Source organism: Prionailurus bengalensis, chromosome E1 (assembly GCF_016509475.1).
Source record: "Prionailurus bengalensis isolate Pbe53 chromosome E1, Fcat_Pben_1.1_paternal_pri, whole genome shotgun sequence".
Taxonomy (NCBI): Eukaryota; Metazoa; Chordata; class Mammalia; order Carnivora; family Felidae; genus Prionailurus; species Prionailurus bengalensis.
In genome coordinates, this window is record NC_057347.1 from 21,048,834 (window position 1) to 21,073,686 (window position 24,853).

The following is a 24,853-nucleotide window of genomic DNA, read 5'->3' on the forward strand; positions in this document are numbered from 1 at the left end:
TTTCCTTCCTTCCTTCCTTCCTTCCTTCCTTCCTTCCTTCCTTCTTCCTTCCTTCCTTCCTTCCTTCTTCCTTCCTTCCTTCTTCCTTCCTTCCTTCCTTCCTTCCTTCCTTCCTTCCTTCCTTCCTCCCTCTTTTCCTCCCTTCCTCCCCCCCTCCCTCCCTTCCTTCCTGTTCTTAACAACATTGGGAACAGTGGTAAAAGTATTTTCTGTTTGGAGCAGGGGAGAGCCCTAGTCAGCATAGACAGCCTCATGGCCCAGAGTTCCACCACTTGTTGATTCTTCCAGGGAGCAGAGGGGAGAGGTTCAGATCTGAACCCACTCACTCACTCACCAGTCCCAGCAGGCTCTGTGGTCCAGGCTGGAAGCCCTCCTCTCCAGCTGTGTGAATCCTTCTCTCTTACCTAACACGCCCGGGCACTTAGCCTTCACTCCAACCAGACACTGAGTCCATTTACAACCTTTACTGTCCATGGTGAGTGATTTTTTTAACCAATAAACTGATTCATTGCAAAATCAATTGGTTAAAAAATACCTTACCTTTTTCCCCACCCAACCACCCACCCAAACCCCTAGGTTGGCAAGTTAAGTCCATGAAAAGGAAGAAAACCCTTTGATCGTATAATCATCTTTTACATCTCAAGATGATAAGCTTGCATACTGATTATAGAGCTAATTATGTTATAATGAGCCCATTTCCTCATCCTAGTCCCCTCTCACCAGAGGGAAGAGTTTTCTGGCTCCACTCCTTGCTAGAAACTAGACCCACCATCCCCCACCCCCTCCGTCCTCTCTAGGCATTGCTTCCAGAATAGCCTTTTTGAAATGCAAATGTGAGCCTGTCAAACCCAAGCAACCTGTTTGAAATTCTTCTCTGGTCCACCCTCACCTTCCTGGGGTCTCAAACTCACGTGAGTAGTACTGCACCTGCGCGAATGGGTTTTATTCGGTCTACATGGAACTTTAAACATTTTAATTAGGATGCCCCTAGGCAGGATGAGTGTATTCCAGTTGGCCAGTGGCCTTACTGTTTCTATGTGCTTCTATCTGGCTATTCCTTACTTTACCTGTCTCAGCCTTCAAGACAACTTCATTTCTAACCCCTGAATGAAGGCCGGATTGCCCAAATAAAACCGTCCCTTCATAACTTGGCCTGACTGACAACAACTCTGCCCAGCTGAACAATTTCAGGAAGAATACAACCTGCTTCTGTTTACTGAGCAGCTACGCCAGGGCCAGCGGTAAGCACGTTATAGACATTATCTCATGTAAATTGCACAGTAATGCCACGCAGGATTGGATGCCAAGGATCAAGAAAGGTAGGGCTTGCCCAAGGTCTGAAAGCTGAGAAATGGCAGTGTCAGGGCCTGGATTCAAGTGCATCTGGTTCTAAAGCTTGTGCTTACAACCTCTATGCTGCTCCGACTTCCATTTCCAAACTGGCGACGGGCCTGCCCTTTGTGGGTAGCTCCCTGTTGTGCAGTGACAGCCCTTTCTCGTATCCTTCTCTTCCAGACTTCTATGTCAGCCCTCTCCTGGTTTCCCTTCCACCTCCCTGACCTTTCCTTCTCATCACCCTTTGCTAGTTCTTCTGCTTCCTGACTCCTGAATGTTGCCGTGCCCAGCTCCCGGTGCTCAGCTCGCTGCTCACCTGTCTGCACTGTCTCCTTCCACCACCCTGTGCAGTCTCATTACTCCTAATCCTGCCATTGCACAGGTGACTCCCAAATCCCTATCTCCTGCCCCGAACTCTCCTTGAGCACCAGGCTTCTGTGTCCAACTGCTAACTAAGATGCCCACTGACTATTTCAATCTGGGCATGTCCAAAATGTTGAGTTCTACCTACCCCCTACACACATACCTCTCCTGTCCCCCAAATCTACTCTCCCCTTGCCTCTCAGTGCATGAAATCAACATCAGCCCAGAAGCTCCTGCCGCAACCTGGGAGTTAGTTCTTCTTGAGTCTTTTTTGTCATGCTCTACAGACAATCCAACATCAAGTCTCACTGAGTCCTCTCTCAACATATCCCAAACTGGACCACTCACCATCTCCACCATGAAAACATGATCCAGTCCACAGCATCTGTCACCCCAAATACTGTATCTGCATCCTAACCTGTCTTCCTGCCCCCATTCTTATCCGCTCTTATCCAACCTTTGAAGCCAGAATGATCTTCTTAGAGAATATATTAATTCATGGTGCTCCCATACCTTTTAAACTCTCCAGTGGCTTCTCACTGCCCTGGGAGTAATCTCCATATTCAGTCCAGCCTACAAGGCATGTTACAATCTGGTCCGTGTCTACTTCTCCAACATCAGCTCATACCATTCTCTTCTTCTTCCTCTCTGCTCCAGAATGAACAGCCAAGTTCATTCTCATCTCAGAGCCTTTGCATCGTGTCCCCTCTACCTGGGACACTCTCTCCCTAGCTCTTCTCCTGCTTGTGTCCCTCTATCATTTAGGTCTCAGTTCAAATGTCACCACTCCAGACAAGCCTTCCTGACTACACAACCTGAAAGCATCTTGCGACACCCCTCTCCATCACTCCACATCCTACTGTCCTAGTGCATTGTCTTCAGAGTCTTTATCATCATCTAAAGTTATTTACGTGTGCCATCTATGTCCGGCACCCCACCCCACCATCTTCTGGACTATAAGCCCCGTGAGAGCAGGAATTATGCCTGTTTTGTTTGTTCTCTGTGGTCCAGTGCTAATAGGTTCTGGCACATAGTAGGCACGCAATTAATGCTTGCCGAGTAAAGGAAAGAAACTTCTAAAAGGTGGACTGAGTTCTGAAATCTGAAGTTGATTTTAGGAAAACAGTTATTTACTGGTCGCCTAGTTTGCATGCATAGAAAAGCATAATGCTCTGAGGAAAACTGTCTTCTTATCACATGAACCCATGGGCTCTACACTGTACATGGTAGTACCTCATGACCACCATCATCACCATTTTCATAATCACCACCACAACTATCACCACCACCACCATCATCATCACCATCATCACCATCACCACCATCATCATGACTATCACCAAGATGACCGTCACCATCACCACCACCATCATCAGCAGCATCATCATCATCATCATCATCATCAACATCATCATCACCACCACCATCATCATCATCACCATCACCATCATCACCATCATCATCATCACCATCACCATCATCACCATCATCATCATCACCATCATCACCATCACCACCATGATTATCATCACCATTATCATCATTACCATCATGACCATCACCACCATCATCATCACCATCACCATCATCACCATCATCATCATCATCATCACCATCATCATCACCATCATCACCATCACCACCATCAGCAGCAGCCTCATCATCACCACCACCATCATCATCATCACCATCATCACCATCACCATCATCACCATCACCACCATGATTATCATCACCATTATCATCATTACCATCATCACCATCACCACCATCATCATGACCATCACCATCATCACCATCATCATCATCACCATCATAACCATCATCATCATCACCACCATGATTATCATCACCATTATCATCATTACCATCACCACCATCATCATCACCATCATCATCCTCATCACCACCATCATCATCACCATCATCATCATCACCATCATCATGATCATCACCATCATCACCATCACCACCATGATTAACATCACCATCATCACCATCACCATCATCATCACCACCACCATCATCATCATCACCATCATCACCATCATCATCATCACCATCATCACCATCACCACCATGATTATCATCACCATTATCATCGTTACCATCATGACCATCACCATCACCATCATCACCATCACCATCATCATCACCATCACCATCATCATCACCATCATCATCATCATCACCATCATCACCATCACCACCATCATCAGCAGCAGCAGCAGCATCACCATCATCACCATCATCATCATCATCACCACCATGATTATCATCACCATTACCATCATTACCATCATGACCATCACCACCATCATCATCACCATCATCATCCTCATCACCACCATCATCACCATCACCATCATCATGATCATCACCATCATCACCATCACCACCATGATTAACATCACCATTATCATCATTACCATCATGACCATCACCACCATCATCATGACTATCACCACCACCATCATCATTGTCACCAAGATGCCATCACCACCACCACCAGCACCACCACCATCATCATCATCATCACCACTATGATCATCATCATCAGTAACAACAGTCTCCAACATGGTAGTAATTTGCGCCGAACAAAACAATTTTTTATACATTATCTCTTTGGATTCTCAGAACATTCCAGTGAGGGGAGGTCAGTCCCTACGTGTTGTCCACATGTTATAGATGAGGAAGCTAAGCCTTAAGAGAGAAGACACTTGCCAAGATCTCTCAGCTTCGAGGTGAAATTGAAGTGACTCAAATCCAGCACTTGGGCTGCACACCCCCTTCTGGCTGAACTGCCTCCTTCCTTTGTCACCTGCAGGCAGATGAGGCAAGCCAAGCCCAGGACTCACTCCTGTTTTAACAACACCCACCTAAGAAATCGCCCCCGAGTCTATACATTTTCATTCTGACCATGTAGGAGAGGGGATAGCATTCCAATGGCAATCCATTACCACATTTTACGACTGCTAAAGGGGGAAAAAAAATAAAAGCTTAAGGTGAGTTTAGGAGAACTTTTTGGTTGGTTAAAGGAAAAAAATTACGAAATTAAAAGAGTGGAAAAAAATAAATTACAAGTGACTGTTTTTACTGCCTGAGCCTACAAGCTGGAGTGGAGAATTAAAAAGTTATATAGCTGGGGTTTCTAACCATGACTTATCACAGACAAATCCTCCATATTTATAGCTTTTTCCTTTTTTTCCATCTCAAGATAGTAAGCAATCCCCTGATATAGGGTTGCTTCTCTCTGCGCGTGAGCCCTGTGGGCCGTATGTGCTCAGCAGATCTGTCATGGCTGAGAACACAGTGAGGACTTGGGGCGGACGCGGTGGGGGGAGTGGTGAGCAGAGGTGGGTGGTGGGGAGGTGTGTACTCTGTGCAGAGCCCAGTGAGGAGAAAGAAGGCCCTGGAGAAGTAGAACAGTAACAGCCCCTGCTCTGTGCCAGAAGCTGTTCTCTCAACACATTTGGTCCTCACAACCACAAATACCACTAACATCCCTGTTTTACAGATGGGGCTATTGAGGCCCACAGAGATGAAACAACTTGCCCAAGTCCATGCGCAGTCAATTGTGTCTCAAGGCCCCTGTCCTTAAAGACTTTAAAAACAAGCTGGGCCGGGGGGTGGGGGGTGGGGGGTTGGGGAGGAAAGGATAAAAGGCAAATGGGAGAAATCACGGAGGGAGGCAGTAAGCATTAAAAGAGCATTTGCCTTGTGCCAGGCTCCACAAGGAATTTTGCCTGGCCATCTTTTGTCTTCCTCACAACTACTCTGTGGAAACAGGCGGTATTCATACCCATTTAACGGATGAGAAAATGGGGCCCAGAAAATTAATAAAGCACCCAAAGTCAGTTTGGAAGCCGCACTGCTGGAATTCGAACTGACGTCTGTCTGCCTCTATTACTTCCTGGCTGGATGGCCTTGGGCTAGTTACCTGAGCCTCTGTCTCCTTACCTGGGCAGCAGGAATAGCATTCGCTACTCTCAGGCTGACCTCTCAGCCACTGGATGGCGGCCCCTTGTAAACCAGATGGCACGGTGAAGCAAAGTCTGGTCCAGCACCCTGCTTACAGGCAGGCAGAGACGAGCTTCTAGAGAGGAGATTGAGGCCCAGGGATCCCAAGGAGACCCTCACGGACACAGAGCCAACACAAAAGAGGTTGAAACTGAGCCTCCTGCCTCCTGGTATGGATTCCCAACATTCACTGGTAAGAGGGAGCCTCACTGGGGAGAGGATGAGACACAAGCAGGTATAAATTATTGACAGCAACAGATCTAAACATGGAAACAAGTGACCCTGGATTTCAAGGTCACTGTCTCTAGCCTTTTTCAATGACACTGGCTCCTAGAACTCACCTACCCTAAGGAAGACTGCATAGATCAGTTAGTGCGGGGACTCTCAACCTCTGGGGAAAAATACCCATGTCTGGGCTCTACCTCAAGCCAATGAAATCAGAACCCCTGGAGGTTGAGCTTGGAGCTTTAGTAACATTTTTTGAAGTTCTCCCAGGTGATTCTAATGTGCAGACAGAGTTGAGAAATAACTGATTTATGATCTCCTTAATTTTCCAGATGTGGACCAGAGGCCCAGAGAGGGACACCTGAGGGCCCAGGGCTGCTCAGTGCTCAGTGGCAGAGTGCAGACTCTAGTCTCCTGGCCACCAGCTGGGGTTCTTCCTCGGCTCCCTTTACCTCTAATCATAGGGACCAGGCCATCCTGGTGTCCCCCTTGTGCCTGAGGTCTTTCAGACGGAAGGTCCCCCTTCCCCCGGCCCCACTTTCCTAATTCTCTCCTCTCCTCCAGCATCTCACATCTCTTGAGAAAGTCCTGGGCACCTGGGAGGCCCAAGCTGAGTCACATCATACGAGTGTGCACCTGGGCTGGTCTACACCACTGCAAAACGAAATGGCGAACTGAGGCAATTACCTAATGTATTAGCAAGCCGGTCCCTGCGGCACTCCTGTGAGCCAAAGTAATAAATACAAAATGGTAATTTCTCTCTGGAAGCCTGGCTCCGGCCTCCCACTCAATTCCCCTCCCACCCAGAAGTCATATACCACTGCCTGGTTGTCCTCTCCTGCATGGGGCGGCAGTGATTCGGAGTTATTTAAATATCTTGGGGAAAACTTGCTTGTCAAAACCTGAATCATCCTACAGAAGTCTCAGTTCTCCTCTACAGCTTACTTGTCTGGCCAGAACAGATTCTTCTAGCCTTCAGTGGGAAGTAATAAAAATGCTGTACAGGTATTAATTAATGACTCCAAGCGGCTCACAACTTTGCGTATGTTAGTATCAGCCCTGGAAAGAAAGTGAGAAGCTCTCAGTTGTAGCTCAGACTTGGTCCCTTACTAACTTTGTGACCTTTGTGACTCCACTTGCCTGGGATTTGCAAGTTCTTCTACCTTCCCTGAGAGCTGTTTGGCAAATCCAGAGGACGGATGTGAAACCGTTTGCACAGGCTCCAGCAATATCTTCCCATGATCACACAGCTAGCACGTGGGGAAGTCAAGACTTGAAGCCAGAGCCCTTAGTCTTAACCACTGTGCATTAGAGCATCTCAGGGCATCAGAGGCTACGTGCCTCCCAAGAGGAGAAGGACCTAATTCTTCCCTGTACGGAGGCACCGGGAAGGGGAGAAGATGATAAGGCTGAGTCTTGAAGGATGAGGACGAGCTTTCCAGGAAGACAAGAGGGTTGCAGGACATCTCGGGCCGAGGGGACAGCAGGTGAAATGTGGCAGAATGCATGATGTGCGGGGGTGAGGTCTTGGAGCTTACTGGGTGCTTGGTTTCATCTTGCAGTGGGGAACCACATGGCAACTTTAAGGAGGACAGATTCTCAGGATAAAGATAACAGACAGCTAGTTGAGTTTTTCAGCACTAAGCTGGAGAGGCCATTGAGGGTTTAGCCTGTTGCTTGGCTATAGGATATGCAAGGGCAAGGAGACCGAATTGATGACTTTGAGTGGATTCACTTTCATCTCCTTAGAGCCAGCATGGTACCCGGTATACAGAAGGCACTCAACGAATGTATGAATGGATAGTTGAATCTGAGAGTCAGTGAAGGAATAAAAGAGTGAGCAAAGGAATGAATGACTGAATTAACAAGTGAGGGTATGAATGAGTGAATCAAACGAATCGCCCAAGGCATGGTCTGGAAGCACCCTTTGTAATTCTAACAATTCCAATGGCCTCGTAGCAACAAAAGCTCAGGCTTCCAGCTGCATTACCTAGGAACGCCCTGTTATTGGCAAGACTCTTTCAAATTGAAGGCTTCTCCCTGTCAGTGGCAACACACTGCACAAAGACAAAGATTGATTACTGTGATCAAGCTAAAGGCTGTCCTTCTTGGACTATACCTTTCACGGACGGGTCCAGTGATATCCACAAAATCAGGAAAGGGTGCAGAAATGCCTCGTGTCAGCTCGTCCTCGTGGGGAAACTCATTTTGGAGGTATGTCACTCCATTGCCATTTCTCCATTCACACGGTCTCCCTAAATGACTAGTCATTTCAGCATCATATAAAGATAAAGGAAAAGAGTTATCTTTAGTCGTCGTGCTGTCTGCATTTCTAAGCTGGTCTAGTCTGGAAGAAGGGGCTTTGCTCTTCAGGGCAGGGTTCAGGGTAAGGTGGTCCCTTCTTCCCCTCTTACTCCACACTGCCTTTTCCTCCAGCCTTCTAGAGCCTTCCTATTTACAATGTGGTCTGTGCACCTGTGTCATCAGCTTTACTTGGGAGCTTGTCGGGAATGCAGAGTCTGAGGTCCACCTATGAACCAGAACCCGCATTTCGGCAATATCCACAGGTGACTCTGATGCACATAAGTTACTGAAGTTTGAGAAACTCTGTCTGCAGCTGACCCAGACACCTCCGAGCTAAGAATTCAACTCTCTAGACTGGGTTTTACAAAGCCTTCCTGAAGGATCATGGAAGACTTCCCCCAGGAGGTGACAGTGACAGACCCTTGCATAAGGGGCACAGATTTTGTCTCCAAGTTTTGACTCACCACCATGGGCAGGGGAAGTACCAGAGTGGGAGTCTGAACTGACCTGGGTCTGGTACTAGGTAGATGACCTTGGGCAGCTCAGTTCTCCCTCTGAGCCTTTATTGCCCCACCTGTAAAATGGGAACAATACTTTCCTTTTTCTGTAACGCAGTTATCATGAAGACAAACAGAGGTGTTTGCAAGCCCTCTGTGAAACAGAGAGGCAGGCCTGTTTTCAGTATGGACAACCAGCCACTTGGTCTGACACCTTAGAAGATGAATAAGGAAAATCCATCTGGGTGTCAAAGGTGTAAGACCTTGCCGTCATGAAGATTAATCAGCAGAGGAACGTGGTGCTAATTAACCAGGATGTAGCACTCCAAAGAAAGGGACCGGCCACGCTGGTCTCACTGAGCTGCCCTTAGACAGAGATTTGCAATTGGATTTTTGAGACTGTGGGTTGTTTTTTCCTGCTTACTTGGAGTTATTTTTTAAAGGAGAGCTCAGCCTAAGGACCTAAGGCTACATTGCATTAGCATTCCGAAGGTCAATATTTCCAGAACTGCCAGAATCATGTTGTTCTCTCACATTGTGTGGGTGAGAGAGGCAGCCCCATTCTGGAAGGAGCCAGATGTACTCGCAGAACAAAGAACAGACCAGGAGCTGAATCTCTAGTGCTGGAAGGAAGGAGTCCCCCACCTCCACCCCAGAGACCTTTAGCTTGCCGTTCCCTCTGTCATGAATGCTTTTCCCCAGATCCCTGAGTGGCTGCCCCTTCTCAGCAAAGATGACATCTCCTCAGGGAATCAATCCTTCCCTACCCCTGTCTTCAAATAGCCTCCTGCCATTCTCTAGCACGTCTTTAACTGTTTCTCTCCACAGCATTTATTTGTTTATTTGTATGTTATCTGTGCCACCCTCTACCCCTAACACAATGTTCTCCCGAGATCCTCAATCGCCTGGAGTTGTGTGTTAAAAATACATTGCTGGACCTCTCCCCTGTGAATTCTGACTCAGAGGTCCTGGGTTGAGGCCAGGGATGTTTAAACAAGGCTTCCCGATGATTCTGATCATCATGGAGATCATTCGTGGGACTCTAGAAAGTGAGCTCCGTGAGGGAAGGACCCTGTCCAGTTCCCCCATATGGCACATCTAATATGATGCCCCCTGCACACAGGCTCCGGACAACTCTTCACGGAATGGGTTAATGAATGACCGAAGGAGTCCACATATATCTTGGTGGTACCAATCCTTTCTCCTGCTTCGGCCATTCAGTATCCAGACGGAGCACTTGTTACCTGTGGGGAATGGCACTAGGTGCTGGGGCAGCCACGAGACGGAGCCAGGCGTGGCCCCTGCCCTCAGGAGGTGATGATCTGATGACAGGAAACCGGCTATGCGAAGAGGGTTGCAATAAAAGACCAAGAGAGGAAAGGGCCTTAAGAGCGGCATGAGCAAAGTGAGTCTCGGCTGATCGAAAGGATGAGCCCCTTGCTTTCTGGACGGTTTACACTGGAGGAGTGGCCGGGAATAACCTCAGAAAAGGTGGGAAAATTTTCAGACGGTACTTTTGCTTCATGGGTTTGTTTGCATTAGTTAGACCTGCATGTGGTTAAAACATTCAGACCACAGGAAAAGTGCAGGCAAGAAGCCAAGAAGCCAAGAAGCTTCTCCCACCCACCCTGCCCATCTGCCCCTTCCCCTCATCGGAGGCAGGCCGCATCAGACCTCATGCCCGCTTCCCCGGCATTTTCAGTGCACATCTAAGCACACGGCCTGTAGAACAGACTGGGCTTGCAGGCAGAGACGGCAGATCGGGCATCCAAGACAGCAGCCCGAATAAATGCACGGAACTTGAAAAAAAAAAGATGAGCACCTCCCAAGTGACTTGGCTTTGTGACTCAGGGGCGACAAGAACCTCTGATTCCAGACGGGTGGGAAGAGGGAGGTGAGACAAGGTAATACGTAGCTTCCCACCTCACTGGCTGGAGAAGATTCTTGGAGCAGGTGACAGGGGAGGGGAAGCGGTGAGGGAGGTAGCTGGAGATTAACAGAAATGAAATATGCAAGACACGATCTTCTAAGAACATGACGAACAAATCTCCATCACCATTCCCCATTGACCTTAGGAGCTTTGGTTGTGTCACCTGTAAAAAGGATGTAACAGTACGGTCCCCAAGAGCAGTGTCATGAGGGCCAAAGAAGACAGATGGGAGGCACAGAGCTGGCACACAGTAGGCCAGCCCTGCCTTATCTCTGCTCCCTTATCCCACCTCCTGCCAACCAACCATTACGCCCAAGTTGGTGGCAACACCTCTGTAGAGGCCTTCGCCGACCCCAGCTCTGTCGTTTATTCTGGCAAGTTTCTAGTTGCTCTCCGAGCCTCGGCTTTCTTGTCACTGCTTTCGTGGTGCCCCAGTGAGCAGAGCTATAGTGACAGTCAAGCCTTCGCGTGTCACCCCAGGCACACAGGGCACCCACCTAGCTTCCGCCCGTTCGTTCCCCTTTCTCCTCAGTGTATCAGCTAATGCAGCTCCTTGGCCACAGGGACGGTGCTCTTGCCTTCCCAAAGACTTGATAACAGCAGATCGGAGCCTGAGACCCTCACCCCAGGCTGGCATTTTAAAAACAAACCTACTTAGATGTGAAATATGCAGTTGTGCTTCTCTGGCTGGTTAAAATATTTGATGCTCATTGAATATTCAACCACAGAAAAAGGCTCTCACTCCATGTACTGTCAAAAATGTAATGTAATTATAGCGATGTTAAATATCCCCAGCTGTTCTGAGATATTTGAATCTTAAATCAAGCCTGACTGTACACACCCCGGGGTTGCAGCTGGAGATCTACACCAAGTACCTTACAAGCGCAGAGCTGGGGAGGTGAGAACTTGGGGTTAGGGTCTCCAAGCCCATCTGTTACATCTGGGTTTCACCCTCAACACGGATATAAGCTCCCCCAACCCGAGCTGGAGGCAGCATCGCCAAAGAGATCTATGTTCCTCACCAGGCCTGTGCAAACCGGCAGGTCATAAGCATCTATCCAAATAGTCTTTCAAATCCATGTGCAGGGAGCATAAAGAGAGTGTAAAATAAACGGTAATAAAGTGAATAAACACGCGTCTCACTCCAGAGCCTTTGAGGTGCTTCTATAAATCAAATTCTTGCCATAATTTGCTCTGTGAGACTGTGCTGAGAAGCAGCATCAAACCTCATCTGCTTTCCTGAGCAGCAGGCTTAGATTTATGGATGTGAGTTCACAGTGGATGCCCGTGCCATTTCAAAGTGGGAAAATAATTTTCGTTGGGAGGGGTTCCAAGAGAAGATTAAACCCTTCACTTTCAGAGATCAGAGTATCAACAACTTTCAGATCAGATATGCCACTGGAATCAGAAGGGGATGGCCAGCATACATATTTTGGAAAAAGACTAAGTTCTCCGAGGAAGAAGCAGATACTGCTGTGGCATAAAAGCATCATCTATAGGCTTAAGCACAAATATCCTCAGGGTCTTTCAAGTTTCCCCGGTGACTTTCAATGTGACCTTGACCAACTCATTCTCTCTTTCTGATTTTTTTTTTTAATGTTGGTTGGGGTACTCAATGGGGGAAGAGACCCTAAAAGGCCTTGACCTACCCATAGAGGTGGGGCATGGAAACTACAGGAGGTTCTTCGCTGAAACTCTGGAGATACAGAGAAGGCCATAGTTAGAACGTTCTTCTTCTGGGGCCTGGAAGTCTCCCTCAAAAGGAGTGAGCGCTGTCACCTGTTAATAATGATGATGAGGACGGCAGTGATAGCTTACCCAGTGCTTTTACAGTCAAGAGAGTAGGGCCACTTTCTGAATTGATACTCAACTTTTATCCACCAGTGCTAGACCATAGCTGGCTCTTAATATGTAATTTTTGGATGGATTATATGTTGCCTGTAAGTCTCAGAACAACCCTGCTTGGAGGGTGTGATCTCTGTCCCACAAATAAGGAAACAGAGTCTCAGTGAAGGTAAGCAACTCCCCAAGAGACACTCAGCAGGGACCTGGAGGACCTGGGCTTTGAACTTGAGGGTCTCTAAAGCCTGAAACTGCCTCCTTCCTGGTCCTCCAACCACCTCCTTTCTAAGTCTGGGCTCCAAGTTCCCAATCTTGCATGAATGTAAGCATGGTTAAAATATCTCACGTTGACCATTTTTGAACCTAGCTACATGGTTGTTCCAGGTTATTTTATTTTCGTCGTTTTGGGACAGCCCCTGATCCAAACCTACCCAGCCTAGTTCACTATGTGGGGTCAGGTGTGTAGCAGAGGGAGTTCTGTACAACAAACGAGGCCTATGTGAGTTTTCTGTTGCTGCTGTGACAAACTACCACAAACTTAGTAGCTTCGAGCAACACAAATTTATCAGAGTAGAGTTCCGGAGGGCGGAAGTTTCCTCCAGAAGGTGGAGGTGTCAGCAAGGCTGCATTCCTTCTGGAAGCTCTGGGGGAGAAGGTTTCTTTGCCTGTCCAGCTTCTAGAGACCACCTGCTTTCCTTGACTCGTGGCCCCTTCCTCCCCCTTCAAAGCCATCAATGCAGTGTCTTCAAATCTCTTTCTGACTTCTGGTCTCTGATTCCATGGTTACATCTCCTTCTTTGACTCTGATGCTCCTGCCCCCCTTATAAGGAAGCTGGTGATTATGTTGAGCCTACTAGATGATCTAGGATAATCTCCCCATCTCAAAACCCTTGACTTGATTATCTGTGAATCCCCTTTTGCTCCTTAAGGTAGCGTATTTAGAAGTTCCGGGGATGAGGATGCGGCCATCTTTGACTGGCCATTACTGGGCCTACCTGATGGCCTTTGCATTGTGGTTTGATTGACACGCTGGCCGGGCCAGAGTACACCATCACATTCCATGTGCACATTCAGCAACCCAACGACTCGGACATGACTGCCAGAGCCTGCTGATCCCTCCTTCTCAGCATTCATGGGACTTCAAGAGCCCACAGCATTGCCCCTCAAAGTGTGGTCCATGGACCAGCAACATCTGCATCACACGGGAGCTTTCAGAAATGCACATCTCAGGCCCTGTTCCAGACCCACCCAATCAGGGTCTCTGCAGGGAGCCCAGGAATCTGGGTGAGCTCAGGTTTGAGAAGCATAGGCCTACGGGGCTCTCCATTCATCTACAGCGAATTGGAGAATGCTGGAACTGACCTGCCTGGGAAGGAGGGGAGGTCTCTGGGCAGAGATCAGGAAGGAAATCAGCACCGCTTCTCAGCAGCCAGTTTTAGCACTGATCCATCTGCAAGGCACTCGGGGGCCCATTGCTTTTCCCCTAAGAAAATCTTCCAGGGCTTTTAAACCCTTTTAAGCCCACCCGGGAGCAGGAACAGAGGAGCTGGGGAAGAAGAGATATATAGGAGCCTTAGGAGTTCTGGCGGGTCATAAGCATCTGAATTCAAATGGAGATCTGAATGCAAATTCTGGCTGTTTCTTTTCCTGGGCCATGTGACCCTGGGCAAATCACTACTCCTGTCTGAAGTGAGGCAGGCAACAGGGTACAGTCCACATCCTCCATTGTTGCGGGGATAAAATGAGACGGTAACGTATAGCATGATATCCTATCCAGGTTGGAAATGCAAGTTTGCTGGCTGAAGCTGGACCGGGGGTTTCTTTTGGGGAACAACTCTGGTATAGTGCCAAGAGCACTGACTTTGGAACTCAAAGATCCAAGTTTCTGTCTCTGACCTTGGGCAAGTTGCCAAACTGCTTTGCACCTGTTTCCTTATCTGTACCAGGGAGAGAAGAAGACTTCCTTTCCGGTCTGTTGCCAGGCTGAGATAAACTAATGAATGTAAAAGTGCCTGGCAGAGAGTCATAGCCCAATAAGTGTGTGTGGAATCAGGGGAAACAATTTACTAGGCAAATTAATAGTATACACAGTGGTGTCAGGGGAGATATTTGACATGCTCAGGAGAACAAACTTCCCCAGTACGTTAGCAGCCTCTATTTGTTTTACCAACAAGTCATGTTCCAATTACGTGTGAGTCGTCTCTTTGTTAGCACAGGTCTGAGCTGGATCTCAGTTTGGCAACATTTCCTTAGCCAGGACTACAAGTTACCAATGTCCTTGAAAGAATGAAAATAGTCATTTAGTTCTGCTTATGGCCACGTTAAGACTCGTCACAACTCCTCGGGGGGCCTGGGTAGCTCAATTGGTTAAGCATCCAACTTCGCCTCAGGTCATGATCTTGTGGTTTGTGGGTTCAAGCCCGGCATCAGGCTCTGTGCTGACAGCTCAGAGCCTGGAGCCTGCTTTGGATTCTGTGTCTCCCTCTCTCTCTGCCTCTCTTCTGCTCTCTTTCTCTCTCAAATGAATAAACATTAAAAAATTAAAAAAAAAAAGACTTGTCACAACTCCTGATGACCTTGTGTGGCTGATGGACTGGGAGGATGCATGTCTGTCCCTGCTCCTGTGCTCTGAGAATCAGTCTTTCCTTCTCAGGTTTGCAGGCCTTAGAACCCAGGATGACTTCCAGGGCCCACACAAATCCGCAGCAAAAGAGACTTCAAGCGACGGTCTGAAAGGTTGTGACGGATACCCTCTACAGAAGGGTTGGTTCCTAGCAGCATCTCTGAGTGTTGGCACAATAGCGTCATAGAAAAGGAAAAGAACATCAGCTTTGGAGCTGGACCTACCTTTGTTCGAATCCACACTCCGCTGCCCTCCAGCAGTGACTTTGTGCCTCCCCAAGCCTCAGTTTTCTCGTCTGTAAAATGGGCTCCAGGACACCCATTCGATGCTGGTGAAACTGACATGAATGTTTACATAACAGGTGCCCAGTACAAACCCTGGGCCGTCACATGCCCAGTAGCTCTTTTCAGCCCCCATCACCCTGATGAAGCACATGGTCCTCTGCAGGCCTTCTTACCAGAAAGAGAGAAAATTCATTGTCGTCTTTGTGGCCCACTGCTTGGCACACAGTAGGCACGCAGTGCATGTTGGTTGGTTGAATCTCTGAGCAGCTGATCCAAGTGAATCACTTAGGAGAATCCAAGCGATGGATGTATAACCAAACGGCCTGGTTATTCCTGCGGCCCTTCTCAATTAGACAGGCATCTGACTGACGAGTTCATGACTGGCCACAGCGGCCCCCAAATAGCCACTATCAGAATCAGCCTGACGTTGGTCAATTTGGACATCTCCAGACCTGAGCAGAGTTTACATTTGATTCCCTAAACTAATTTCCCCAAAGTAAAATCACTGGTAGAGTTCTTTTCATGTTCCTTGTATAAATGTCTATTTAATCACCATCCTGTCTCCAGCACTCCAATAACGTGTACATTTCCCCCTTAATCACTGCTTCAGCTCTGCAAAGAAACGAAATGGTTGGCCGAAAAGCTCGGGCCATCTGCAATAGTTAAGCCCTATTTTCCCCTGACCGCTCACTTGGATGGAGGACTTCTCGGCTAAGTCCCTTTGGTCATTTGGCACGTGCCCTCATTTCACAGAGGAAGATCCTGAGGCCAGAGTCACTGAGGCTGCATTGGTTGGTCTTCCCACTGCACACAAACCCCTCCCCCCGCCCCCATGCTGCTCCTTCATCGAGCTACACAGCGTGCATCTAGCTGCATGCACCTTTGTGGTCGTGAGGACTTGGGTTCGAATTCCAGCGCTGTCATCTGCTGGCTCTGTGACTCCAGGCAGACTACAGTCCCCCCCCCAACCACCCCACCGAGAGCTGCAGTTCCCTATCCATAAAGTGTGAACGATCACACAACCTTTTAGGGTTATCCCTAGAACTGAGATGGCAAGAGGTACACGCCCAGCCCGGGCCTGGAGTATCACAGCTGCCCAGCACTATTTGACTTCGTCCTTCACTCAGAACACTCACCGCAAGTAATAATAATGGAAATAGCTCACATTTATTGAGTCCTTTACTTGGTGCCAGAAACTGTTGTAAGCATTTTACATGTATTAGCTCGTTTATTCGTCTTTTCTCCAAAGGCAAAAGTATCTTTCTTGCCTCCCTAAAGCCATCCATCCTCACAACTGCTGTACGGCCTGGCCTAGCACCATTTCAACAGAATTTGCTGATTTTAAACAATATGTTGCTAGAATGATTTCTTGTTTTCTGTCGCTGGCTCAGAGCAGCCAGCCTGCTTGCTGTGACAAAATGTGATGAAACCAAATGCTGTTTCCTTGGCTTTTAGTACATACGACTAGCCCAAAATCTGGACTCAGGGTTGACCCCAGCACAAGGGGGTGAGCGATGGGGGAAAAGTGCAGGGAGGGGTGGCCCTGATGGAGGTAGGAATGGGGGTGGGCCACAGATGACACAGATAGGGACACTCCATGGTCTAAGAGCCAGTAGCGGAAGGAGTCAGAGATTTGCTACAGAGTTAAAAAAAACCAGCTTGGCCCCCAAACATCATGCCATTGCATTATCACAGGGTCCGCTCTACTCCTCAGCACCTCCAGCCCCTCCCTCCAGGTGCCCTGAACCACTCTCAGGATCTAGAAGCCTGTGTTCTATCTTATCTGCACTCTCGTTTGTACATGCTGTCTCTTCTCTCTGAAATCCCCTCCCTCCTTCCTTGTCTGCCTTGGAACTCCTACTGATGCTTCAAGACTCAGCTCAGATATCACTGCCTCCAGGAAGCCATCAGAGAGGTCCCCAGTCTGACCGAGGTACTCCCCTAAGCTCACCTAGCAGCTCCACGCTCCTTCCCGGTATCTCCACACACCTCTTTCCTCAACAAGAATGAATGGAGGACACACTGCGAGCTTTATTTAGTTCTATAGCCCCCAGCAGCTAGTATAGAGCTTGACATACAGTTGACATTCAACAGACGCCGGGTGATTGAGTGAATGAACCAGGAAATGAGCATATCCCCACTCAGAGAAGCGGTCATGATAAGATATGATAATTACATTAAGAATAATTAATCACTGCTACCCCCAGATACTGTGCCAGTCTCTTTATCCAGATTATACAACAGCTCTCATACACTGAGCACCTGCTGCTATGCAAGAGCCGGCCAGCGTCTGCACACATGTTATCTTCAGCTCAGCAGTGTGGGGCAGGGCTGCCCGAGGCACACAGCTAGAAAGGGGCAGTGCCCGAGGCCCAAGCTAGGTCTGCCCGACACTTCCCCCTGAACCGTGCCTCCTGCCAGAGAGGGTCCACTGCTCTTGGTTCTTCATGCTGCAGACCCTCAACAGCCTCTGTCAGCCCCTGCTCCCAACCCCTCAGTCCCTCTTTGCAGGCGCCAGTCCCAGATACCTCGGCCTCGTGGTGCGTCGCCCTGTCCACTCCCTGGGAAGGCTGCTCCCCTCTGCCCCCTCCCCCCCCCAGGACAACCCAGAAGGGCCAGGGTGTGTTGAGCCCGAGGTCCACAGCTGGTGCCAGGGAAACAAACGGGCATTCGGAAGCGGGAGCTGCTTTGTCTGGCAGCGGAGCGATTAACCCTTACGCAGCAGCAACAAACAGAGCGGCTGCAAATAAACACATCCCAAATGGGCCTGGAGAATAAAGGCCAACTGACACCTGTCCACCATACGCATCTCTCCCTTGCCAAGTTTATTTCCACAGGTGATACAAGCTAGATGGAATGAGGCTTTGGGGGCAGCCAGCATACTCCCCCAAAGGCTTCTCCTGAAGCCCCATTCTCCACCTGTTGCACTGGTCCTCTTAGGGGTTGGGAAGCAGAGGGATCGCGGTGCTCAGCAATGCTGCTCCCCACTCTCTCCCCCTCCAACCCCAAAAGGAATAAATGCCCAGAAACTGCCTGGGCATTTCCTTACGAGAAATGCCTTCCACTGGTGTTCCTGGGAGAAATTAAGCCAAGAGTCTTGGAGCGGGTCATCCAGGACAACAAGGAGTCTTGGGGGGTACCTGGTGAAGGAATTCATTCCCCAGACCTTTTCTCAACACTTACTATGTGTTGGGCTCTGTGTTGGGTGCTGGAGAGATCAGGGGAGTCAGACGTGACTCCTGCCGGGGTCTGGAGTGGGGGGAGACAGACACAGACCAGTAGGTAGGTGTGAGGGCTGACATCCAAATGGGGTGGTAAAGGGGCAGAAAAGAGGAAGGTATCAGTTGCTTGGTGATGAGAGGGGCAGAGTGGGGCAGTCAGGACAGGCTCCAAAGTAGGAGAAACCCCCAGGGCTGGATGCTGAAGGATGACTCGTGTCCTGGGGCAGACAAAGCAGTCCGTGTGTGTGTGGGGGGGGGGGGGGGGAAGAGGGGGGACTTACAGCAGCAGAGAAAGGCAGAGAGGCCTGGGGAGCGGTAATCCAGACATTGGGAAGCCTGTTGGCAGAGTTTAAGTATGTGGTGCCAGAAAGGGTGTGGCAGGAGGTAAGGCAGGACACAGGTGCAGCACCTGAGAACAGTGGATCCACCAAGGGGTTTTAAGGAGTGGGATGATATGCTTTGAGGGGACCTTTAGGAAGACTACTCTGACTATAGGGCATGCAATGGGTGCGGAGGGGAAGGACCACGGAGCCGGAGGCCAACAGACCAGTTAGGAGGCTGATGCCATTTCAAGGCAACATTTTTATGGGGGCCAGCACAATTTTCAGAGCTCTTACCTGTGCATATACATGCATTTACGCATCCATCTCTCTGTCTGCCTCTCTCTCCATTGATCCATCGATCCATCCCTCTACCCACCCGACCATCCATCCATCCATCTATACACTCACAACAAATATGGTATTTTGGTACCTCCACTAGAGGGAGAAGGAAACTAAAGAACAGAGAGGCAAAGCCACTTGTCTGAAGGCGCACAGTAAGTGGGAGGACTTGAACCTCAGCGCAGTTGTGCTGCATGCTCTCAACCACCGCACTATTGTATTACTCCATCAAAGACGACAAAGGCCCGAGTCAGGGGGCCTATGTAGTTAGAGGAAAATATGCCTGATGGGCCAGCTCTGTATCTGATGCTCCCCCGAAATAGCTTCTGGCTTCCACGGACAGAGGCGTGCAGCCTTTAATGTGAGGTCCTTGGAAAAAAAGCACGAACTGTTAGGGGACTGGAAAGTCCCCAGGGCAGGGTCATGATAGGAAACCACTAGGGGTCCCTTGAGTGCCCAGGAACACATACTTGGGGAAGGGAGGTATATCCTTTGCTGGGGTGTGTGTGCGCCTGCAAGCTCTTCTGATGAAGGGAGGCAGGGTACCGGCGAGTAAGAGAAGGGTGTACCCCAGTGGGAAGGGGCCTGATCGCTTCAACTCATGGCCGTACCTGCTAGGGAGACTGAGGTCCGGTGGCTTCTGAAGGGGCTGTATGCTTGCCGCAGCAAGCTCCTGTTGCATGGTGGGGTCCCGTAACATGTGGCCAAGGTTATGACGGCCTGTACCACCTGGGGCAGCTCTGCTTTCCACTCTCCCGGCCATGCTCCAAGGCAAGGAGGGATAGGAATTGGTAGGCGTTGGGGAGAGCAAGAATCCTGCCCAGGGGTCTTCTAATAGAAGAGAGGTCCAGGCTCAGAGAAGAAGGCGACGTGTGGCTTCTGTGTGATGCATCTGATGGCATGCAGAGTTAGACTTGCAACTTGGCTGGCTCTGAGCTTTGGACAGCCTTGAGGAGCCTCATTTTCCTCATCTTTAAAATGGGAATGAAGCTCATTGCTAACACAGAGGTTGTGTGAGTGTCAGATGTGAACACTGGCTGTTAGCATGCCATTCTGCCCTCTTCGCACAGCCATCATCAGAGATGCACGATTCTATTTGGCGGGCTGTGTTGTACAACTTGAAGTGGGAGCCAGGGGTTGCTGATAACCGAATGGAACGTTGGACTTCAATCTAACTTTAGGGGCTGCTAGGTTGTGGTCAGCCAAACAATAAACAAGGCATTGCTACTCTCTTTCCTTCGTCTCTGTAGAACTCAGAATTGTGTTTGAAGTCTGAAAGGAGTCGCTTAGCAGCACACGTTAACAGCATTTCCTGCTTGCTGAAGCAGGGGAGCCACTAGGTAGGGATTCTTCAAAGGCATGCTGGAAAGCCCAGAAAATAAGGGATGTTTTGGAAGTGGAAGAATCAGGGACGCCCCACATAAACCAAAACAAGGAGGATAAGATTGGAGCCAGGGTCACCATCCTAGACAGGGACTTGCCCAATTAGCCAATCAGAGGCCTGGCCTGCCTGGCATCCGGGCCAACACCTGTTGGAGTAGCCGCATCTCTTTACCATCACAGGAAAAGCTTTGTCAGACACAAGACTCTCAGGGGTGAGGCAAAGGGGCTGGTTAAATCATCATCAGAGCATCGCAAATAAACAACCTTCCCCGCACTAGTGGAAAAACCCAAACCCACCTAAGGGGCATTTACACACGAATGACTGGACAGGCTTGTCCCACGCTGGGGCTTGGCACAAGAACTCCTCCACGGCAGACCGTGCGAGGCAGATACCTTCTGTCTGACAGCTGCATTATCCAGACCCACAGCGTGGGGGAACCAGCACAGCAAATGGTTTACAAACCAGGAGCACAGCTTCTCCTGGCCCCTGCTGTTGGAATCAATATCTCTCTACTAGGCTGCTCTCCCCACTGCAGGGGCGTGGCTCCTCTAGACCAGGGCCCACGCTCAACTCATGGGGTCAAGGGCCCGGCTGATGCCCACCATGGCTCAAGTACCCTGGGTGCTTGAGACAGAGCTTTGAAAAAGTAGCAGAAGGGGCTGCCGACTCCTCCACCTCACTGGCTACAGCTTTGGCGTTGGTTAACATCCTGGGCGTTTCCTCCAAAGTTCCCCCTCCTCCCCTCCAGACTCCAAGTGCTTTGGAACTCAGGCATAAGCTGCTTAGAGCAGTGCAGTTCTGCTGATGGCTCATTTTTAAAGAGCTTCCTGATGGTTTCCCCAAAGACAAGCCCACAAGTAAGACGTGCTTCTCTCTCTTCCCATCCCTTCACCGTGGACACAGGGCAGCTGCCTGCAGTCCTGTGGACCTGGGGGTGACGTCCGGGACAAAGAGGGCTAGCACTCACAGAGGGGACCAGAAAGAGCAGAGTTGAGGGTTTGGGGGCTAACACAGGAAGGAGAGAGGCAGGGACAGGCGAGCGAGGCCACCCCTCCTACAGTGGTGTCCAACTTCCCACAACCTGGAGGTCACGGCTCAGGGGACCCAAGAGCGGGTTCCGCCTGGGCGTCCTGGAATGATGTCACAGCCAGCGGCCTGGTGTCCTGCCCGGGGCAGGGGGGGGGGGGAGGGGAGGGGCGGGGAGGGCCTACTGACTCTGGAGCATGGGGGAGCAGGGGGGAGCGGGTGCGCGCGGAGGGCAACTCACAGAGGAGAAGTTGTGCGGCCCGCAGAGCTCGCCCCGGTACTTGCAGGAGAGCAGCATGTCCTCGAGCTGGTGGCCCAGGCGGTCCATGAAGGCGGCGCTGATGCCCTCGAAGTGGCGCGGCGGCAGGAAGAGGCGGAAGTCGGCCAGCTTGCGGAACCACTGGCGGCGCGGCTCATCGCCCCGCAGCAGCTCGCTGACCAGCGGGCGTGCGGTGCGGTTGGGCAGCAGCAGCCCGAGCCAGTGGCCGGCGTAGTAGAGGTCCCCCTTGGAGAGGCGCGGGAAGCGCAGGGGGTTGTTGTTGCACACGGTGACGGCGGGGAAGGGCAGCTGGCGGCTCCACTCGCGGTGCACCCGCGTGTGCGACGGGAAGCTGAGCCAGTAGAGCAGGCGGTTCGAGGACCAGGACAGCAGCAAGCCGAGGGACGTGCAGAAGGCCAGCACCCACAGCGCCCGCCGCTGGAAGGAGCCCCCCGCCGCCGTGCGCCCGGCGCACATGTGCCGCAGCCCGTGCAGTTTAGCGCGGCTCAGCGACGGCCGCCCCCTGCGGGCGACCCCCGGCCCCTGCAGCGCCCGCTCGCGTTCGCCGCCCCTGTCGCCCCCGGGCTGCCCGGCCGCCGCCACCGCCGCCGGCGCCGGCTCCTCGCGGGCCATGCGGAAGCGTCCCGGGCCGGTGAGCGCGGCCGCGGGCAGCCGGGCTCCGCCGCTCCGGCTCATTCATTCAGCCCGCGGCTGGCGGCAGCGGCGGCGGCCCCGGCCGGGAGGAGCCGCCATGGGAGTCCGCAGCAGCAGTGGAAGCAGCAGCAGCAGCCGCCGCGCGCAGCCCGCGCCAGGGAAGCGTGCGCCCGAAAGGAGCTCCGGTGGCGCGGCATGCCCGCCCGGCGCCGCCGCCGCCGCCGCCGCCTCCGCGGGCGCCCGCCCGGGACTGAGCGCTGCCTCGGCCCGCCGCCCCTGGCTCTGGCCTCTCCCGAGCGCCGCGCGGGCTCTCCGGGCCCCTAGTCTTCCTGGAGAGTGCCTGGCCCGGCCGCTACCTCTGGAGGGGCCCCACCGGGCGCCGCCTCTCCGGTGCCCGGGCGCTGCGCCCGCCTCCCCTCGTCCTGGACCTCGGGGGACCCTGCGCCGAGTCCCCCCTGCTCCGCCTAACCCCAGCTTTTACGCTGGTCCGGGGAGAGCAGCCACTCGGCCACCATGCCTGATTTGGGCATCCCCAAGGGCCCCGCCAGCCCAGCCGGTAGCCCAGCGGTGCTGGGACCCGGGAGAGAAGGCGCCGGGGAACGAGCGCCCCCAGAGGCGCACCGCGGCTCTGGCGCGGCGGGTGGGGTGGGTGTGTACCGGGGCGAGGGGTCGCCCGGCCCGCTGCTGCGCTCTTTGCCTTCGCGGCGAGACCCGCTCGCGGCTCCTCGGGCTGCGCTCGGCCGAGACCCTCGAAGGCTCCCCGTAAGTCCCGCGCCGGAGCCCTGCGTGCGACGCGCCCGCTCTCGCCCGGGGACCGGGGCTTCTCCGGGAGTCCTGCGGGAGGCTGCTCGCTGCTGGGCCCCTTCCGGGCTGCTGGCCAGAAGAAAGTGTCGCTTCTCCCCTCGACTCTCCGGGGTGCCTCGAGTCTCCAGAAAAGCCCGGCCTCGCTGTCCCCTGCCTGTTCTTCTCCCTGCCCCGGCGGCGCCAGGAGCTGGGGACTGCGGAGCTCCGGCTGCACCTCTCGGCGGGGTGACCCGGACTCGCTGTTCCGCGCGTCCTTCTCTCGAGACTCCGAGCCCGCGGCGGCGGCGGCGGCGGCGGCGCCGGCTGCGCTCCTCTCCCGGTTGCCCGGCCCTCCTCCGGGCCCCGGGCGAACTTGGGCAGCGGCCGCGCGACGCTGGCGCGGCTCGGCTTCGAGCACCTGCTCCTCGGCTCGCTGGCCCCACGGCTCCGGGCGGGCGGGGCGGCGGCGGCGAGCGCTGTGCGCTCCTGGAGACGCGGTGCTGACGCGCCCGGCTCCTCCTCGCTGCATTTTAATTCCTGGCCACTGTGGCCGCTGCACACCGAGCGGGAAGCCTCTTGCTGGAGCTGGCCCAGTGGTGGTGGGGTGCACTGCACAGATGTGCCGGGTGTGCGGGCTCGTGGGAGAGGTGTGGGGCAGAGCCGTTGTGTTTATGCGGGGCCGTGTGTGAGAGCACTTCGGAGTGGGAGACGGGCCGTACGGAGTGAGCCGCTGTGTAGTGTGGGCCTGTGCGCAAGTACACAGTGTGTGTGGCGACGGGAGTCCTGCGCCCAATACGGGGAGTGTGAACGGGTATTTCTGCCCATCTCCTGCATGTGAGCTCGTTTGCAGATGATGAACTGTGGTTATCTGAGTGTCTAGGACAGCGTGTCTGTGACGGTGTGTGTGTGTGTCCGGGCGCTTAGTGGGTGGTGGGTATGAATGGGTGTGTTGATGGGTGTGCGGATGCATAGCAAGGTTTCTGGGTGTGCTGTGTGCGGTGCATGCTGTGTGTGTTGAGGTGTGGGAGTGGTGACTGGGCCTCTGGCAGGATGGGTTCTGCCTCTCACGAGCTTCCCAGGGGTGCTCCCCCCCCCCCCCCCCCCACTGGGCTGGGAGCCCTCAGCCAGCACAGCTCTCCCAGGAGGGCAGGAGGGAGGAGTGTCACTTCCCAGGACAGGAGGTTCCATCTCTGCCATTCTCACACCTGGGATCCTGCAGCCAGTTGGTTGACGTCGCCCTCCCCTCCTGGGAAGGCTCAGGGCTTCCACCAACCCCTGGGAACCTTTGGACGTTTTTATTTAGCCTTGAAGCATACAGTGCAGTGCTAACTTCACTTCACAGGTGAGACTGGCAGGCCAAGGACTTGGCCAAGGTAATACAGCCTGCAAGTGGTGGGTTGGGATTCTGCACCCAGGTCCCCAAAGCCCTAGCTCTTTGTAC

At 52.1% G+C, this 24,853-nt stretch overlaps 1 protein-coding gene across 2 annotated transcripts in view; it reads right to left on the minus strand.

The window, feature by feature from the left end:
• The window catches only part of ASIC2 (acid sensing ion channel subunit 2), a 1,009,280-nt gene that overhangs the window by 245,678 nt on the left and 738,749 nt on the right, over positions 1-24,853 (minus strand). The window contains exon 1 of one of the 2 annotated variants that reach the window (XM_043583692.1): positions 21,958-22,804. The exons of the other annotated variant lie outside the window; for it this stretch is intronic. Within the exon in view, the coding sequence (XP_043439627.1) occupies positions 21,958-22,671 (714 nt within the window). The 5' untranslated portion in view covers positions 22,672-22,804. Of the gene's footprint in view, positions 1-21,957; positions 22,805-24,853 lie in introns of those variants that run through there. 2 annotated transcript variants of the gene reach the window in all.